The sequence below is a fragment of the Polyodon spathula genome, chromosome 11 (genome assembly GCF_017654505.1).
Source record: "Polyodon spathula isolate WHYD16114869_AA chromosome 11, ASM1765450v1, whole genome shotgun sequence".
Lineage (NCBI taxonomy): Eukaryota > Metazoa > Chordata > Actinopteri > Acipenseriformes > Polyodontidae > Polyodon > Polyodon spathula.
In genome coordinates this window covers 11,518,508-11,539,971 of record NC_054544.1, presented here as the reverse complement: position 1 = coordinate 11,539,971, position 21,464 = coordinate 11,518,508, and the positions used below count along the sequence as shown (strand labels likewise).

At 33.8% G+C, this 21,464-nt stretch overlaps 1 protein-coding gene and 1 long non-coding RNA gene across 4 annotated transcripts; one reads left to right on the top strand and one right to left on the bottom strand.

Moving 5' to 3' along the window:
• Positions 1-989: 989 nt before the first annotated feature.
• Positions 990-10,788, bottom strand: LOC121323180 (grancalcin-like). Of its 3 annotated transcripts, none has more exons than XM_041264065.1 (8): positions 10,557-10,788; positions 7,685-7,846; positions 7,263-7,332; positions 6,689-6,732; positions 6,049-6,196; positions 4,116-4,229; positions 3,553-3,611; positions 990-1,485 (listed from the first exon to the last, which is right to left on the bottom strand). In XM_041264065.1, exons 1-8 carry the CDS (start codon positions 10,557-10,559, stop codon positions 1,459-1,461), a joined length of 627 nt encoding a protein of 208 aa, XP_041119999.1. In that variant the 5' UTR covers positions 10,560-10,788; the 3' UTR covers positions 990-1,458. The 3 variants fall into 3 exon arrangements, with proteins under 3 accessions (XP_041119999.1, XP_041119997.1, XP_041119998.1); XM_041264063.1 differs by lacking the exon at positions 10,557-10,788 and adding an exon at positions 8,889-9,063 and having other exon boundaries at positions 993-1,485; XM_041264064.1 differs by lacking the exons at positions 990-1,485; positions 3,553-3,611; positions 4,116-4,229; positions 10,557-10,788 and adding exons at positions 5,673-5,853; positions 8,889-9,066.
• Positions 10,789-13,665: 2,877 nt separating this feature from the next.
• Positions 13,666-21,329, top strand: LOC121322609. The gene is made up of 3 exons (XR_005951060.1): positions 13,666-14,871; positions 20,119-20,345; positions 21,123-21,329. It is a non-coding gene; the product is annotated as an uncharacterized LOC121322609 (long non-coding RNA).
• The last annotated feature ends 135 nt before the right edge of the window (positions 21,330-21,464 follow it).

Genomic DNA, 21,464 nt, shown 5'->3' with positions numbered 1-21,464 from the left:
TCACTACAATTTAACACAGGTGCTATTACAAGGAGGATGGACATTTATCCAGCGAAGCTATTTCAGCTTTCATTTTTAATTAATTTTCTACAGATTTCTAGAATTTTTTTTTTCATTTTGAAGTTGTGTGGTAGGATGTGCAGATAAATGAAAACAATATATATTTTAATGAATTTTAATTCCAGGCAACAAAAGGTGAAAATCTTTAAGGGGGTGTGTACTTTCTATAGGCACTGTATACTGTTTTTAAACCCTAGCTTATTATATAAAAACAATACACAGCTTACAAAAAAAAATAAAATAAAATTAAAAAAATAATAATAAAAAAATATTAAAAACAAAAAGGTACAGGTCTGGTACCAGTACCACCACTTTAATAAGTCAGTCTTAATTCCATAAAAAATACATACCATGCTCTAAAAAAAAGTTTAATAAAAACAGCACACATTACAAATTCATCATAATCCAGAGAGAGGTATACATTTAGATTTGCCTATTTTTGCACAAGTGGTATTGGGAAAAATTCACTTTAAGTTCCTAATGCATTAGACAGTTGTTTTTAAGAATTTATAAAGTCTGCCACTATGTAATACATTTTATACAATGCAACACTTTGCAGCTGATTATTTGAATGTTTACATTCCTAAAAACATTGTGTATATGAACATTTTTGATCAGTTGTACAAATAAAAAATAGAATGTATATAAAATGTATATGTTTTATTTGTGTTGTCTAAAACCAGTAAAAAACACAGACAAGTCAATACATACTCAGTAAACAATGTAACTAGCATTTTATTAAACTTGGCAATAATAAACATTTGTCACTGTTACACACATATTAGCTAGAAATACAGACAAAATAAGCACACTTAACAGTGCAGCTGTTTTATTACATTTGTAGACAAGCACATTGTAGACGGTTCACACACACACTATATATATATATATATAATATATATATATATATATATATATATATATATATATATATATATATATATATATATATTGTTTGCCACATTATAAGAAGTTTGCTTTTTAACACTGGTGGTAAAGCATCTTCCTCTAACTATCCCAAAAGGATGAATTGCACATGATTATTATATCAGCAATCACAAAGGAATCTTAACACAGAACACTATGTTTAAACATGTCACATTACAAATTAGCCAGCCTTGTACACAAATCTCAATAAAACATGCCCGATATATTCTGAATTGTGGGTTATGTATAAAATACAAAACAAGAAAATGGTACAAATGCCCTTTACAGTTTTTAGATTTAAAAGATAAAAAAAAAAAGTATAGTTTTCCCTTGCTGATATTTTAACACACAAACACAGTGTTCAAACTGCACCATGTTCAAGCAGTCCAATGTCCTGGGGTAGCTGGTACACTCAGATTTAACAATCCTGCTTCAATGGCATGGTCATCAATGATCAGCTTTAACTGGCATTCAGATTGCCATTGTACACATTATAAACTGCATAGAAAAACAAACATGTTAGCAACATTATTAAACTTCATCAAGACAAATCATATACTACAGCTAGCTGTGTACCATGTTTGAAGTCATAGCATTTGGTCTCCTTCATTGATACAATGTAACTGGACTGCTATGATTAAATCAAATCGATTTTTCAATCGATTCCATTCCTCATTATATAGTTAATAGCATTATTTAAGTTTATTAATGAAACTGCACCGAACATTATGACAGTATTTCTGCCAAAGACAAGCAGTGTTACCTAGCATCTGATTTGCTGGTCCCCCATCCTACCAGCGAATCAGTTTTAAAAATGCATTGTAAAGTACATGCACGCCCTCTGGGTATTCGATGTAAACAATACACATGATGCCTTGGATCCAGAGGGCAAACAACATGAAAATAAATTGTGCATATTGAAGAAAACTGACTCTATAAAGTTTGCACTTCTCTGGAGTTTCAAAATGAACTGTTAAACCTGTGAATATATATTTTTTACGATGCATTTTTCAAACTGGGCTGCATGCTCTGTCTGCGTTTCCTGATTGATGACCACATCTAGTCGTAAGTACAAATCAGTGCCGCCCCCATCTGATAAAACTAATGATGTACACTTGAGATTTTTGGAATCGGGTACGAACCGGGTATCTGTCATTGGAACCGATTATTTTGAGTCAGATAACAGAGCAAAATATAAGTAAAACTAAACTCATTGCAGCGGCGATCAGACAGTAGTCCAAAACACGGACAACAAAACACAAATATATAGTCTAGCTAAGTGCATGTTTTCTCGGGGGGTGAGGGGGGGGGTGTTCGAAGTATGAGCATGTCCATTACAGTTATCAAATGTATTTCTGACAGAAATATTGCAAGTCTTTGATAATTAATGGTTTTGTTTTTTAATCAGTTTTATTAAAAACATACTAGTAATCACTGGAACCAGATCCTTGATATTTGTATCCGGTTCGTTGGTTCCAAAGCAGGAACTGGGTACCCGGTTTCAAAAGGAACCGGTTTGCATGCTGTAGAGAAAACATTTCTATGCCGGTACTCCTACACTACCACGCGGAAAGCTATATTAAAGCTATAAAGTTAATTACCTCTTGCATTCAATTGTTGTGCACAAGCTTCACAGCAATGATATTAAAATAATCACGTCTAGGGGTAAGGGGGGATTTATATGGGCGGAATAATCATGGATATTTATTCGAACGATTAGATTTTGTGTGACCAATTAATCGATTGCTATTTGGAGCCCTAACAGACAGCCCTACAATGTGAGTTTGACATTTAGAAGGACTGACAGGTTCCAGTTTACATAACTAGTGCTAAGGAGTTCTAACCAAGTTTAATTACAATCTGATACATGGTTAGATGTTTCAAACTTATTTTTAAGCTCCTTTATGCATTCCATATTATAATAATTACCTGTGGTAAGAAACACCGGAACTAATTTTCTAACAAATGGAGATGCATTAACAGTAAAGAACCATAGCTCTTTATTTATACAAAAAACAAACTTTGAAAAAACATTTCAACAGATTAAGATTTAAAGCTTTGTAAATTGAACCCAGTATCCCACAGTGTATCGTCTGTGTCATTGAGAAACCAGAGTTTGAAATAGTAGTGCAGTAAAACAGTTAATTTTTACTAGAAAAAAAAAAAAAAAAAAAAAAAAAAAAAAAAAAAAAACTTACAGCATACATTACAGGTCAGATGTCAAGTTCATTTACTTTTTTTTGTTTGTTTTTAACATTTTTGTCTTTCTTAAACACTACAAATATCACTTTTTCACATGATTGGTGAGATTCTTTAAAAAGTAACATATTAACTGTTTATGAAATAGGGTCTTTTAGTTACCTTGTAAAAGTCCATTCAGATTAGTAAATGATTTATGGAGTACTGGAAGGAACAGAATGTCTACATTTATGGACTCACTGTTCTTGAATATAAGCATCTCTCTATAGCTACAGATTATCTCAGTGATGTGTTAAACAAGTCCTAACTAATAACTGATTACATTTATAGCATTTTCTTCCAAATGTAAATAAAAACATTACTTACATCATCATAGGGAAAGTTTACAACTCCTTGTTGCATATTATCTCGCCTCTTAAAAGTTTCTGAAGAAAACCAACACACATTTAAAAAAAAAAAAAAATGCAAAATAGGGTTAACAGGTACAATATGGTTAGTACTACTTAATTATGGATCCACCAGCCCACTGCATGGCCAAAATGTAACTGATGTTGAAATACTGTATATTGTCAAAACAACTTAGGAATCATAACATTTTAGAACAGATCCAAGAACCAAATGGACTGATTGTGACGAATAAAAGTAGGATAACTCATTCCTCAAAATATTGTTCTCAAAAGATGGCCACCATTCAAATTCTTTAAATTCTTTAAGGGGTCTTTAAAAGTCAGTTATTTAAAAGAAAACATATGACTATCAAATCTGCCTCAAACCAAATACAAATCTTTCATGGAATGAACAACAGCAATTAGTAAAAAAAAAAAAAAAATAGATTTGTCAACTTTGTTTTGGTAGTTTTACGGCATGCACCTTCATTTCATTAAAATAAGTTATTACACAAATGATCTTCTGGAACAGAGCAACCATACCTGTAAGAGCACGAAGCTTTACACAGCAGGCCACATAATCATCAAAAAAAATCCTGCCATTCTTACTGTAGCGCTTTAGAATCCCATTCAGTGTCTGAGCACTAATTCTGTATCCTAGGAAACCAAGAAAAAATTGAATTCTTACAGTAGTGAAGGATCCTAAAAATACACTGTTGCCTCTGCACACATTAAATAAAAATCTCTACACTGTTGGGATTGCAATTTTTATTTTATTTTTCTACGGTAGCACACAAAGTTAAAGAAGCCTGGCAAAATACTAATTTTTTTTTTTTTTTTTTTAAACACTTTGTTCTAAAATGTAATTTACTGTGTACGTTAATGCTTTGCAACTGCAACTGCACTTCTGTCCATCTGAAACTGCATGCTTCACAATTACTATACAATCATGTGATTGAAGTGAATTAGGTGATTAACATTTTACTTCATATGTTTTGATATCACTCTACTGAATGGAACAAACAATTATTTAATGCGGTCATATCTAGCTCGTACCTAGGCTAAATTCAGAGGTATGAACAGGTTTAAATGACAACTGTTAATCTTCAAAATAGTTATGTTTTGCTTCTGTGGTACAATATAGAGTTTGTTCTGTGACCATGACACACACACACACACACACGTGTGTATATATATATATATATATATATATATATATATATATATATATATATATATATATATATATATATATATATTTATTTATTTTCAGGGCTCACCCTTTGTATGCTATAATGGGAAGCCACAGTTACAAGACCGTGCTATTTGTGTTCCGCCTTGTAACGGACTATAAAAGGGCTTCTGTAATGGCATTGTGGAGCAAATCGGGAGCCAAGATCTGTTATAATGATTACAATGGAATTCGTTGGATGACCACACACGTGACACAGCACTGTGTGTGTCTCTATATATATATATATATATATATATATATATATATATATATATATATATATAAAATCATAAGTTTTAGTATACAATTCATAGTACTGTTACATGACAAAATGCATGCATTTACGGTTATGTCTGAAATGCGTGTATTACAGTATAAAACAGCAAGAAATTAAGAAACCACACACTAAAATAAGCTACAAAAATAGTACTGTACTGGATTTGATTTTCTATTGAAATAGTAGTTTCATATGTATCTATAAATTATCAATATGTGTGTTTAACACATTAACAGTTCAGAGATTGAAGGGGCAAGTAACTATACACCCCATGACTAATGTATGGCCAATGCAACTATGTTTACATTTGCTCTATGAAGGTATGTTTGTGTTGTAAGGGAGAAGTGGCAGCTAGATCAACAGAAACAGTCTAATATGTACCATAAACATGTCAGAAAAATTGGGATAACCTGTAACGAGCTTTACAGAAAATTTAAATTGTGTGTATGTATGCATCTATATATATATATGTGTGTGTGTGTGTGTGTGTGTGTGTGTATGTATGTATATATATATATATATATATATATATATATATATATATATATATATATATATATATATATATATATATATATGTATAGAGTGGGCAACTCATCATTGACTTCCTGTGTCCACACCTACAAGATGTGGAAGGGCAACCGATTTATGTACGGGAGGACATTCCGGTGGCAATCTTCAAGCAACTGCACAACTAGTTACACAGAGTAGCTCTGTAGACAATAGCAACTGTGTTGCACAAAGCACCTGTTTCAGTGTGGTAATTCCATCTGAAAAATATAATTGTTATTAATTGTATTTAAATTAATCAAAATAAAGCTACATAAGACCCTTTAACAATAGGTGCATCCAGTTTTTTTTTTTTTTAACAGATCTAAGGTTCTTTCTTCCTACACTTTATACAGTTTTTTTCAGGAACAATTAAAATGTATTAATAGTAGAGAGCAGTTTCAAATTTCACTTACCCATTGATAAAACAGCCTGGCTCATTTCATGTGGTTCCACAGTACCACTTCTGTCCTGGTCAAACATCATGAAGTTCTGCTTCCAGAGATTCAAAGCCCCAAAAAGCTCTTTAAACTCATTAAATCCCATCTTCGAGGTCATATCTCTCTGAAGGAATTATGCTAAGTATAGATATGGTACAAAAGATAATTCTCATACAAACAATCATTTTAAATATAGGCCTCAAAAATAAATTCCAAGATGTGGAGTTAGCTATGTACAAATAACATCTACATTATTTTCTTGTAGCTATCTTTATTTTACTTTAACAAACAGCACATGTTCTAAGGAGGATAACTGTGTATTATATTTTTGCTTTATTCATTTATTCAATGTACACTGAGGGAGATGTTTAGTATCTTTGGCCATCTAAATTTTTTCTTTTTTCTTTTTTTTTTTAAGACATTGTGAAAAGTTGCCCACAGTCAATAGTGCAGACCACCAGACATTTCCTTTGCAATATAATTTTTCTGATCACAAGCATGACAGTTTCATTTAAGCACTACAGTTGTGCATAAATGGTTTACCCTTTACTTTTTCAATACAACACCTCAACATTTGGGATTTTTTAAGCTCCTTACTCCAGAATTCAAAGGATACATCCAGCATGGCAATCATGATTCTGCAGGTCTCGATACTGAATGCTGCGGGGTGGGAACAATGCAAAGGTCAGCACTGAAGTGATTTATTTTTCGTGATGCCATTAAATAGGATCAGTTACAATATGAATGGGAATAACCATTTGTTTAAATCATATTATTATTATTGTTACTTAGCAGACACCCTTATCTATGGTGACTTACAGTTGTTACAAAATATCATGTTACAAGTAAGAGTTGTTAGAAAGTACAATAAAATCAGTAGAAAATAAAATAAAAAAGGGCAAAATAAAGAATACAGTAAATAATTACATTTAAGAGCAAACTTGACTAACAGCAGTTAAACTTATAGTAAAGATGTTTGCTCACAAGAGAAAATTCCATTAAGAACACATAGTAAGTATAATACAGAAATCTTATATTATTAAAGTAATATTATTCCTGTGATAAATTACTTATAAAATGATAGTCCTCTATCAACCATTTCACAGCAAAGACATTCCTTTTATTTTAAACAATAACATTTGGAAGTGTGTGCTGAATAAATTAATATAAAAAAGGGGTTTCAAACTCACGACTGTAGGAACCGCTGATGCCAGTCTGTGTCAAGCATCTCTGAAGCTCCTCACAATCAATTTCACCATCCTGTGAAGGCACACTTTAGAGTCTTATCAAACAAAATCTAAAGTGTATTACCCAAAATAAAATCTGCGAGTAGCGGCTATTAGCAAACATACAAGCTATGTGTAATGGGCAATGTTGTGTGATTCACTGCCTTTACGGATTCTGTTCTGCCCCGTCATTAAGATGAGATGAGGGTAAAAGCTCTAAAACTGCAAATGCAGACAAGCCTGGCTCTTCTGCACTGTGGTTAAGATGCTCACTTGCGATGTGCAGGAGTTCATGCCCAGTCTCTCCTCTGTTGCATATGGACAGAAGACATGCAATAACTAGATATTTCTATAGAATGTAATTTATTTAATGCAATCACACTGACCTGCCCTGCAACTGCAGTAAAATAACTCCACATTGGGTCATTTACTGGGGCACCACTAAAACTTCCAGGATATGCCCCATAGGCTTGGTATCCCCCTGGTCCTGCTACCATTTGCATCCCATGTGTTGGAGCTCCTGGCATAGGTGCTCCATAACCTCCATGCTGGGGAAAAAAATAAACTAAATTACTTTTTTAGGAAATATCAATTTCTTATTTAGAATATATACCTGCACTACCCAACTGGATATTTGATATTTACAGTGTGGGCATATTTAAAACTATGTGCTGTTCTTCCACTGTACAATTACTGTGCGTCACAACAGTAGGATATCACTCCATCTGCAGAAAATTGGTTTAAGCTGGTTACATCTACTTTTCCTAAACCTGGTAAAAAGGTAAGAAAACAGTACATGTATCATACAAATCAAACTATGCCTATTTCAAGAAAATTAGTTACATTAGTTACTAATTATACACAAATGTCACTCATCCAAAGAAAGGCAGACAATGAATAAAAAGTAACTATGGTATCCAGTCTGAAACCTAAACGCAGAAGACTAGTTAGTACAGTACTAATAATAGCTGTATCTGCCACAAGGACTTACACAAACACTGTACCTTTATTGTAGAGCTACAGCAACAAAGCAATCACAGCATGGCTTTATAACTAGCCAAGTTAATCAGATGCAGTTTCTCTTTTGATTATTATTAGTCGTAGTCGTATTAGGCAGCAAAGAAGCTTTGTCAGTCAAAAGTAAATTGTACTGATGATAATAATTTTTGACTAGCGCGCAGTGGTGATTAGACCACTGGAGAAGAGAAGAGCCCCTAAAACACAGCAGTTTTGAAGGCATGTGACCTTCGGTTTAAAATAATTAACATTAACCGTGGAACCAATATTTCGACACAAACCAGAAATCATCACTACCGTTACACATTTACTTTTATGTAGCGTTTTTTGTTGTTGTTTTGATTTGTTTTGTTTTTTCAAATCACGCATACCAGGCTGTGATTTTGCAACCAGCGGGGAATTCATAAATAATGTGGGTACATTGAAAACATCGATCTAAAATGGAGTAGCTATAATTTTAAAAGCTGGAATTCGTCACTATATAAACATGTTCCGTAATTAAGCCCCTCCGCCCTTAACTAAAAATGAAGGCGAGCAATGTAAATACAAAACTAAAAGAACAATTCATCTTACCCCTCCATATCCTGGGTAAGACATCTTTATCAATTTATAACTTCCGAAAAAAAACAAAGTTAATACAGTATTGTGCAAATGTCACGCGCCGTCGTTATAGTAATCAAAATGAAGCCAGATTAAAAAAAAAATAATGTTTCTTGTACTTCCTATACTATCTCTTACGTCACTACGGGATGTGGTCACAGCCCCTTCTCGTAATGAAACGGAATAAGATGCACAGAAGTGACCGATTCATTAATCATTAGGCAAGTAGTTCCTAAGGTGTTTACTTTTTATGTTTTTTTTTTTTATTATTATTATTTTATGACTAATTTTGTAGGTTTAATGGTAGACCTACAAAATAAGTCATAAAACAATGAAAACGATTTTCATTTTCACTTCCACGATGAAGAGGTTGTGAATATAATTTCAGCCTTTGTTCGAACAGTCCAATGTGACGCACTTCCAAAAGGGTACAAAAAATAACCATCATTCATTCATTTTGATGAAGTCTCTTGGTTTGCAAGCCGTCATGTGTGAAAGATATATGAATCAAGATGGAAATAGACTTAGATAACGCTAACATTAACAGGGATATGTATCCATTGTTCTCATTGTGGAGAAATACATTAGTATTGCAAATAAATTACAACCGTTGCAAAGTTTAGTAAATGATAAAATCAATTTGTTTGAATATGTATGAAAATACGCTACTGACTGTTTTCTTACTAGATCCCAAGAAGGTGTATGCAATCTGTGCATGTTTATAGCAACTTGACTCATTTAGGAGTAGACAACAATAATTTAATGTTACAGTAAAGTCACTAAATCTTTTTTCCTTTAAAAAAAAACATGAATTCTAGAATCAGCAGGACCAACTAAAAACCAGCAAACAACCAGAACTGGACAGGGCAGAGCAGGTCTGCTGAAATTAAATACAGTACAGGATGTAAAACTGGAATTGTGAACTGGAGGCAGTGTTTAAGTTAATGCTAGCCACACCACTTGCACAGTGCAATGAAGAACCATACACCGGACAAATGGGTTATTGTTTCACATTTGATTCACCGGTATGAAGCAACTGCTACAACAAACAAACAAAAAACATGATTGTTCCTGTACCATTCGTAGTTTTCTAATTGCATTTTCTAGTAAGTTTTCTTAACTTTGATTTGCCTCTCAATGTACAGTACAGCACTATAAAGAAGCCCTCTCTCAACTAAGTTGCTCTGCCGATCCCCCGTATCATTATTGTTTATTGATTAACCATGAGCACCTTTAGTAAAGCAGAATGGTAAAATAAAGTGATTCTGTGTAGATTGGAGGAAAAAAAAAGTATGCCACTGTTCTCAGCTTTGTACAGTTTAGGAATTATACACTGTATATGCTCCTTTGTTGTTGCTGTTAAAACTACAGTACATTATACAGCATAATAATGATGGGATATTTACATAGTTGCGATTTGCTAGAAAAGTTTTGAAAATCCTGACCTTACTTTAGGGTTGTTACCTATAGAAACACTCCGGAGAACCAAAAGTGAACACTGTGAAATAATCCCACCTTCTCATGACAAGGCAGCATTCACGCGGAAATCAGCTGTTATTACTAGTTACATGGTTAGAGTTTGGAACGTGCTAATTGTGTTGTTTGACAAAACTTGGTAAAAAAAAAAAAAAATAGGGTTACCATACGTCCGGTTTTTCCCGGACATGTCCTCTTTTTTGGTCTTCCGATCTCTGTCCGGGCGGATTTTCGAAAAAATGAACGAATGTCGTGGGTTTCGCCTGCTCGGCCCTTTGCTGCTGCTGATGCTTGCAAGCTGCGATTCCCGACGTGTCCTGATAGTGCCGCGTCTGCAGAGACAACTGTATTGTTCACTGGGGCCGGTTGTACTGGATCCCAGATTTGATCTTGCGCCTGTGAAGTATTGGGTTATACTAAAATAATCAGGGTTGATCCTGAGCTCAGTTTGAGCCCAAAATCTGATCCTAACTCGATCTTGCTTCAGAGCAGAATCACATTCGGATCAGAGCTTGGTCGAACGTATTTAAATAGAGGAACTACAGCGGCTCATTCAAAGACTGACTGGAGTGCATATTTCGTGATCGGCGAAAAGCCTCTTCGGGTTTATTGCATTATAGCGCGCTCTGCAATACTTTAGTTTTGCTTCAAATAAATGTAGTGTGTAATATAAAATATAGTAAAATGACACAGGATAAAACAGACCTTCTTTTTTGTATGCACTGAATACATTTGCATCACAGCCACCAATAACAACAAACATAAAACACTTGTTTGGTACAACATAATATAACACATGTTGTTAAACAAACCAAATATGAATGTGTCAAAACGTAACTAAATAAATAAATAAATAAAGATCTGACCATGTTTTTTTTTTTGTTTTTTGTTTTTTTTTTATCTTTCTGTTTTTTGGCCATCACTAGAAAATAAATAAATAAATAAATAAATACACATTCTTTGCTGTTCCCGCTCACAGTGCAAATATAAAGCGAATTTTTTCACTGATGCAAAGCCAGTGGGCAAAGGAATGGAACAACTTGACTGTTGAGTCTCTGAAAGGGATCCTGCTCGTGCAGCACAACTCCAGACACACATTTTGCCAAGACTTTTAGAGCTACTTCAGCCACTGCTGAGAAAGATACGCCCTGCAGAGAAATATGTATGGGCACAAAGAAGCACAGTATGAAACGAATGTTTGGTGCACAGATTTGACAGTTATCTTGCAAGTACTTTTTTGATCGCTAATCAATAAAGTACTGACTGTAAAAAAAAAAAAAAGTTATGTGTATGTTTGATGCAGGCCTTTATACTTCTTTTTTAATCATTTTCAGATGTTCAACGTATTTAGTATAAATTTAGTTTTTCTGTGTTTATTTTGCACAACGAAAGGTTAATCTTGTCCTCTTTTTGAGGATCTGAAATATGGTAACCCTAGTAAAAATGACTGCAGCCGATGAAAACGGCCTATGGCTAATCAGGGACTGTTTTAGGAATAAATTAACGTAATTTACGAGTAGAACATGTGTTGGATTTTATAACCTTTATCCAACCAGAAGACAAAGAAATAATAAGACATATAACTAAAATAGAAGGTGACATAAGCGCGCAGAACTTTTGCTTCAAACGACAGTAAACAACCCTCGTATTGACGGTTGGCTAAGGGAATTCGACACTGCTCTCGAGTTAGCAGGTTGTAAATAGGCAGTAAAATATGTCGACCCTTCAGAACTCCCACCGCCGTCTTTGGAGGCTACAAATGATTACTGTACTCGCCTCACTGAACTTCTCGTTCCAGATCTTGTAGAAAAGATTAATGCAAAAGACGTTGCTTTCCTCTGTAATACACTAAAGAGTCTGACTCAGGAAGACAAAGAAAATGTAAGTATATACATGTTTTACATAGGCTAGAATTAAGTAATGTACTGAATTAACGAAAAAAGTTACATGACTGTGGAAGGAGTGACAAGATTCAGTGACCGTTGTGAAAGTAACGTGTGAAGAAATGTGTAGGGAACTACACTGTTGTATCATTGTCTGATTAACCTTGTTACAGTATGTTATCAAAGGCTGAAACCAACATTAAACACTTAACTCCACTTTAGATTTAAAATATATTTACATTTATGCATTTGTATTAATTTACTCTATTAAAATATATAATGGGCAGTGGTGAAAAGGTAATGTATTGAACAATATCCAGTAGATGGCACTCTAACATCAAGATGCACAGTTTTAAATGTATTATTTAATGTATATAAAATATGTTGTTGTCACATTGTAATTTAAATATCAACCAGTAGGGGGGCATTAACACCATTATTCAGACACAATTGTATTTTAAAAGTATGTTTTTATTTAAAAAAAAAAAAAAAATGTAATTTAACAAAGTACTTTCACTTTCTGTAGCCCATATTATCAGTAACTAGCACTGCTACTGTTAATTTCATTATGAGTGTATGTCTTTCTTTGACTAACAGTATGTGTTGGTTTTTTCATGTTTCAGATCACAGTAGAGGTGACACAATCAGGAAATACTAGTGGTGCAAGGTTACATTAAGAAGAATAGTGCAAACCGAAGCTGGTTGGTTTTCTAACTTTTTGGAAGCACTAAGTTTTTGCAAACATGAAGACCTTGCAGAACAGTTAACTGGAGTAAATCATTTTGAGCCAGATGAAGGTACTCATTTTGTTCCAGTCATTGTGCATGAAGACCTGCCAACTGAATTTCCCTCCAAGATGAACAACTCCACTTCCCACAATTTATTTGCTAGAAGTTTATATTTCATATAGAGGTGGGTTGTTGTTTTACTTTTTTTTTTTTCATTGCTTTATATGGGGAAAAACATGGCATCTTCATATGTGGCTAGCTTCATTTCCATCTTCCGCATGTCCCTATATAAAGACTTAAGGGTTTTTTTTTTTTTTTTTTTGTATGTGTTTTTTTATTCCATCCCTATATGAGGTTGTCATGCATGGAAGGGTTAAGGGCTTTATAAAGGGTTGTTGGTTTAATTTCCTACAGAATGATAGTGCTGACCAAAAAAGAAAGAAACTGACATTGGTGATAATGTATTTTAGGGCAAATGGTGGAAGAAGACAGCAAACCCAGAGTCTTAGTTGCTGATCAAGAGCCTGTTGAAAATGAAGAACAAAGTGAACAAGACAACTGAATTTCTTGTGATAACGAGAAGAGCCTGAACAATACTGTGGCTGGCAATGACAGCAACCCAGAGGAGTCAATTGGGGATGAACCTGGAAATCTAGGTGAGACAAAACGTACATCATGTTTGTTCCAGAAATCGTGGCACCTCAGTTCCCTCGTAGTATACAAATCCAATATCAGATGTTACAATGAAATATTTAATTTCCATACTATATATTTTTTTGAAATGTATAAACATGGTAAAACTTTATATGAAGGTGTTGATAAGGTAAAGGGAAGCAATGAAGCCAAAATTTAATAAGCACTAGTTTTATACTGCAGGGTAATATATAATGACATGAAGTATGAAGTGACAAAAAATGAAAGTAAAGTTACCACAAGAGGGAGCATTGGAGCTACAGTAGCTGTTCTAATCCATTAAGTGTCATTGTCCTCACTTGAGGACAGGATACTTTGTAATTTATTCGTAGCATTTTTAACTGATATCTACTGTTTATTTTAATTTTCACTTTAACTATATTGTTATGATAACTTACTCTAATTTTGCAACTGCTAATTGCAAATACAGCCCTTCGGATGCTTTTATGACGCTTCAATATAAAATATGCAGTTGAAGCCTACAGTGATCAGTTTCTTGGTGTTTTCCCACCCACAGTGATGACAAAGGTCTATTTGCTATGTGTTGAGCTTCATAGCCAGTGCGACATTTCACTGGCAGGTCTAACTTGACTGTCCTCAAAATAGGACACAGTAGGTTGCAGTCAAAATGAAGTATTTACTTTTTTTCTGTGATTTAGAATTTATCTGATTACATAAATGCAGCTTGTGATGTGATTTTTTCAAAGAAATTTGTATTTGGTACTTGGGTTAAACAAAACCATTAAATCATTTATTTATTTATTTATTCACCAGAAAGATTGTATTTGAATTTTTATTTTTTTTAATATTATGAATGACAACTTTACTCTAAATTGTAGCATTTTTTTTTTTCCCCCATAAAGAGATAAGCATCAGTTGCAATTACAAAATGAGTTATAGCCATCTTGTTTTCAAGGCTCACAAGAACAGTACATTGAATAGACAGATACATACAGTAAGTTAGAAACAAGCAAAATACTCATGATAAATTAAATAATTGAAACAGACAATATTAAGCTCAAGACACAGAAGTAATGATTTGGTAATGGGGTTTAACCATGCATGGTAACACTATCTTTACAGAGTCTGACTTGTATTCAGCTGATGTAGAAGCAAAGGGAAATGAAACGCTCTCAGAAAATGAAGACATATCCCCTGATCAATGCTCCCAGGCAGGTGTGTGTTCACAACTGTTGTAAAAATAAAATAAAAATGTAATTCATAAATTTTTGTCTTAGTAAATGATTTCCTTCAGTCCTGGTTGGATCCTTCGTTATCTTGACGCTATGTGTTCACATATGCCGTTGGAAATTGCATTGGAACCTCACGGAACTCCTAGGACCCAGTCTGAGGTAGTATAGAAATCTATGTGGAGAATATGTTGAAAAAACTAATTCAGGAATGAAACGGTTAACAATTTTTGTATTCTCCTAATTTAAAAGAAGCAATGAATGTTTTACAAAGGTAATTTGCCTAATGAGGCCTATCAATTAACAGATCTATAGAAACCACTGCCAGATTCAGAATCCAGAAGGGTAGGGGGTAGCACTTTAAAGCTCCAACTCTATCAATACGTAAGAGGGAGGAAAGGGAGTTTACAGCTGTAATACAAGAGGGGTTTGAGTATTTGGGAACGAAAGGTCAAGTAAACTTTAACACTGGGAGGGGGAGTGGCGCAATTCTTAATACAGACAGTTAATTTACATTAGTTGATTGACTTTATAAACATTGTACCTAATCTCACACCTTTTTAAAGCCATGAATGCACTGTTGCTACATTTTTGTACCTAACTACCCAAGGGCAATATCACATTTAACTTTAACAAAAGTATAGGTATGTGCTGTCACAAATGTTTATAATAGCTTCATTAACTAGTTAAATGTGTCTCTGAAAGCATCTGCTACAATGGATAAATAAAATATGTTCTTTATTTAAAGGTTTAAATTTGGTCTCCTACACAAAAACTGATACTCCCTTGTCATCGCTGACATTTTTATATGGACATGAGGTTGAAATACTGAATTGTTTAATCTGTTTCCATGTGTGTTATTTTACTTTGACCTTGGCGTAAACATTTGACTTGTAAGGAGTATAGAATTGTAAAATATACACATATGTATTAGAAAATAGTTTAAATGTCTAAATGTAATACAACGTACTAGTTTTATTTAAAATTTAAAAAACCTGAACTGTTAACAATTGGTAATGTTTCAGACAATAAAATATGTCTAGTGTTATAAATTTAAAATATTTTGCTAGTGCAGTGTAGAGTGGAAAATAAAAAGTCAAGGTTTCTTCCACCCCCCACCCCCACCCCTTTTAATTGGTTCTCGAAATCTGTTCCATGTGTGACTGGATAAAAAGAGCTGACACATACTATGTAGCGGTGCCAGTCGTCTGAATTGAAACACATGCAACTGAAGTATTAGGAAGGGTAGCTTTAAATGTACAACATCTGCATGTAGTACGACAAGCTAAAAAATATTCTACAATCTTCATTTTTTATTTACTCCAAAAATTGAGACACACTAGACCAAACTCCTTGGGTTTCTTTAAACTGAACTGAAGTCTGTACCATGTTTTTTTTTTTTTTTTAAGTAAATAAAGAATTTAAAGACCAATTACTGCTTCTAGTTTGGATTCTCTTGTATCGTTTTCTGTTTTAGTCCTCATATCCCTGTGCCTTTTTTTTTAAATCTAAAGATTAAAGGAAGAGAGGGCGGATGGGGCAGTCCTATGGTAATGTGCTTGGCATAGAGGGCGTACATGTTTAAGCTATACACACTATTAAGGCTGCAGTGTGCTTAAAGGTTTGAGTTTTCATAAGGCACTGCAATATTTTGACAGAAAGTGAAAAAATACTAAATTAATCTAAAACAGGAAAATAAATTAGTTTGGATAACTCTAATATTTCCAACCTTACCAAGCTGCTCTGGGCTGAAGAATGTTTGGTGTGCCTTCTATCTTGTTGTTTATCAGAGGAGCAGCTTCCTCTGTTATACACTCATTTAAGCAAGTTTTTTGGTTAAGCTAAAACAAACAGAAATAAATATACACACTGCATAAGAGCATAGATTGTTGGGTTCCTTGTATGTGCTTTGTTTATGCAGATTTTCAGATTTTTTAATTTTTTTTTATTCTGCCCTAATCTGTAATGTTATACTATCTAAGAGATGCTGTATATAAGTCCTTTAAAAAAAAAAAAATTAAAAAGTTGAAATATTCCATGTACTTTGACTTTGTTGGTACAGTGACATTGAGTGCTCTTAATCATAACAATCTGAAATGATTTCATTGTGTATTAATGGTAATGCACTCAAACTTGAGCTACTGTACATGTACTGGTACTATTAGGAAATACAAAAGGACAGACATTGTAAAATGTGATAAAAAGAATAAGCGATGCTTTAAGCAATATCGGAAATAGACATTTTTGGATAGTCATCAAACCAGGAAGGAAGGCAGTACTGTGTAGTGTATTTAGAGCACTACTACTTTATCCATCCAAGTGAAAAGCTAACAAAGGTATGTGTACAATGTTTGTTTTAACACTATTTCCAAACTCTTTGCAGTATGATTTGTGCATTACACTGACTGATGCTCAGTAACCCAAATGAAATAAGCATGCGTTTGAAGTGACACCTGTGAACAATTGCCATTAGCGTTTTTTCCAGGTTTATAAACGGGTGATACGTTAGTTTAATTGCAGTGGTTACCATGAATATTGCACGGACTGAAATGAATCTGATAAGGGCAGTCATATATCACTGTTTACTTAAGAAACCTGGTGGTAAGATATTACTGGGAGAAACTTGTATTAGTGCTTCTCATCAATAGAAACCAGCAGCTGTTTATTTAGCTTTGAAGATGCATGTGTCATTTTCAGAAGCTTTTAGTTTAATGCGCTTCTGTATACATAAATGATCTCAGACTCAAAATTGATGTTACACCATTACAACAGTTTTATAAGATTTCAATATGATCGTAATTTTCTTCTTGTATCTGTTAACTATTTTAGTGACATTTATATGTGGACTGTATGCGTCCCTGTGAGGATCAACCTGTGGGGGTCCCCTCTTTCTGCAAACAGTAATAATTAATCGCCATGGCAATAGGTTTCTGTCAGTCAATGCCCTCTGTCGGTAATTCTGTGATTGGATAAGCCATAGTGATGACTTTTATTTAAATGTGTGGGGGGGGGGTTTGGGGGGGGGGGGGGGGGGGGGTCCAGGTGAGAATGAGACAATTATTTAATAAACAGCAATGGGACAATTTGACAAGATATTAATTCAATTAAATTATAAAAATAGGATTTACAGTTATTTACTGTGAGTGGCCTCAAACTTGGCTTCCATTTCAGCAGAGTAGCCTCTAAAAGAAGCTAAATATTATTAATTATTAATTAATTATATTATTATTAATTATACATTTATTCAAATCTCACTCATTTGGATGTTCTGACCTTGGCATCTCTTGTACCTTTGTGAAGTGTGGTACATTCACCAGCTGGTGCTTCTAATATCAACAATTTAAAAAGCATGGAAAACAAGACCAATGTCTTCTGACAGGTTAACTGCTGATTATAACATGTCTAAAGAATTCTTGACGTAAACAATAACGGTATATGACAGCTGTATAAACATACTTTTGCACAGATTTGTGTTTTATTGATGGAAAAAAATGTGTTATGTTGACAAATCTTCTGGCCAGATTAATTAGTATTACTCAGGGTGACCTTTCTTGTCAATGAATTAGATAAAGCTGCTGCAGTGTTGTTCTTTAAAAAATAACAATAAGGGTATTGAGAGGAACCCATTACCACATCTGTACATTTGTTACATTTTTTGAAAACCACTGAACCAATTGCTATGAAACTTGATGTGGACTTTCATTAGCACAAAATGTGTTGTTTCAAGGGCTTGGTGAACTTTTACTTGTATATTTCTTAAGAAATATAATCTGCACACTGACAGCTGATTGGCAGAGCTATTGAAAGCTGTGATCAGCCTCCCAGATATGGTTTTGGGTTTGGGAGTAACTTACCCTATAATTTTAACACAGAGAGTCAAATATCTCAGGGGATAAAATGCAACATTCCCTTGAAGTCATGAGTAATATCAATAAATATTGTATGATATTTAATGGTAATGGGGTAGGCATTAAAAAAGAGCCTTCCATTTTAACTGCAATCTTGCTTTGAACAACTGTACAGCAGTGCATGTTTTCTACAAGGTTCTTTATTGGCTCAGTGAATTTTTTTCAAGGTATTACTGACTGCAAATTAATTATGTTACTTACATTTTAACATTAAATTCTTAAACTCAGTGAGCATGTTAAAACTTCAATATGATAAATAAAATAAGTACATGCATTAATCAGTTATCAAATAGTTTGTTTAATATTGTAGGAACTTTTTTTTTTTTTTTTTTTAGCGGTTGCCTGTGGCGATGGTTCCAGTTCGCTTTGTAGCTCAACTGTGGTGTTTACGCTTCGACCTATGTAGCTTCGAATTGTTCTTATTCTGATTGTCATGGCTGCAAAGACAGCAGGGCTAGCCAGTAATTGGATAATGTCTGTTGGGTTGGTTTTTCTTTTGTACTGTTTCCTAGCAACTGAAAACATTGTGTTCTGGGAGATGTAGTTGTTAGTGAAAGTTTTAGGGGAGCCTGGATGGAGGCAAACAAGCAGTGCAACAGAATTTGTATGCATATGTTTACACATTAAATTTAAATTTAGTGTGTATTTCTGATTTTGTTAATGCGTAAAAACGTCAGATACGCAGCGTATGTGGACCGCCAGCTACTATCATCGTGTCTGATTTGGTAATACTATGTCACGAGATGCTATTGAACATACAATAGGTGGTACAAACACCTGCAATATATTGTTTATATTATTGGTTTGAATAAAATTACCATTTTTTTAACATACATAGTTTTACAATGTTTTGAACAAGTAATGGGCACCTCATTTATTGCCTGTAAACCACTATGCACAACCTATTCTTTATTTTATTTATTTCAATTAATCTGATACAGCAAAATGGACCCTGTGCCAAAGAAAATTTCCATTATGGCTGCACAGCCACATAAGGAAACTCCTTCCAAAGAGGAAGGTTGTGGACTTGAAAATTAACAGTTAAGGATGGCGTGTAGATTAACTTTACATGTTTTCATCACAGTTGTAGACCTTTGGTCACATTATCAAGTACAGATATCTAAAGAGCAGCATGTACAGTATGAGTAGGTGTTAATCAGCTATAATATGGTCACAGTGTGTAACAGCTACTGTATAACTTCAAGTGTCTATTTTTCAAGCAACACTGATGTGTATTTGAACCATTGAAAGACATGTTTTATATGTTTTAATCACATTTATAAATATATTCCAAAAGGGTTTTTTTGTTTTGTTTTTTGTTACAGCTATGACTGCAGACTTAGGAAAGGGCCCCTGCAGAATTTATAAGTTTCGTGTTCACCGTGGCTAATGGTGGGATTTTCCACCCCACCCCTCCAACAACATTAAATAAGGCAGGAAACCATGAGGGGCACTGTCTACTTCCTGCTCAAATGAGGCCCTGGTTTTATGGTTTTGCTATAATGTGGCCATCAGACTATTTTTTTTCCTCTCCCTGACAGATTTAAACCTGGTAAGACCTTTGCTACTGTACAAATAACATAATTCAACAAGCTTTGGTTTAATCTGCTTTTATAACGAGAAAGACCAAACCGATGAAAGAGTTGAAAGTTGTTTAAATCTCACTGTTTAAACCTGTTCCTGGTCCTGATTGTTAAAATATATCTACAGTGTTAGACCCATTTCAGTATTTAGAATAAATTGATTTAAAAAAAATGTATTCAGCTTTTGCTGTATGTAGACACACTAGTAGATATATATTGATATACCATTTTAATTACAAAAATTAATAAATAACTAAGCTTCCAGGCTATCCGGACATAAAATACAAATTTGGTGAAAAACAAAATCACTAAGGAAATTTTAATATATATATTTATTGTATTTATACTTGCTTGTATCTAGTTAGTGGTGGATGGGAGAAAAATCACACCATTTCCTGCAGAAACCTCTGTGAAGTACAAATTGTAATAAAGGGCATATTTTCAGTTGTGTTGCTGCCAAGCCAAACACATTAAACTGCTGTGAAATTGCCATATAGGAAATGACTTGTGATTTGATATTTCTTAAAGAGAAAATGCCTACAACTACTGTATATGCTCTTTAGATTTTAGAATATTATATCCTACTTATTATTTTACTGTAACACATTCACATTACCTCAAGTATCTTTAAGAAACTGTCATATAAAAAACTACTATGGAATACAGAATTTGTATTTGTTGTAGTTGATAAGCATAGACACCAGGTAGAATGGACAATGTTCTCCTTGTCACTTTTCTTATTTCAGATGCTATCAGTGAGGGAGATGTTAAAAGTACAGGCTTCCTGGAACTTGATATACATCTCAGACATTGCCAGGTGAAGGGAACATTGTCAGCCTTGGAAGGAAAAAGCATAATTGCCTTCCAACAGGCAGCGGGAAAACCAGAGAGGCGGTGTACATTACCAAAGAACATCTGGTTAAAATAAAGGCAAAGGAAACACCTGGGAAAGTTGTAGTACTGGATAACAAGGTAATATTATTACAAATATAAAATAAAATAAAAAATTTACTAGAGTTAAATAATAAAGCTCCCTCAGTCCATTGCTCCAAGGACTCAAAATACTGTATCAATTTAGACCTGCATTA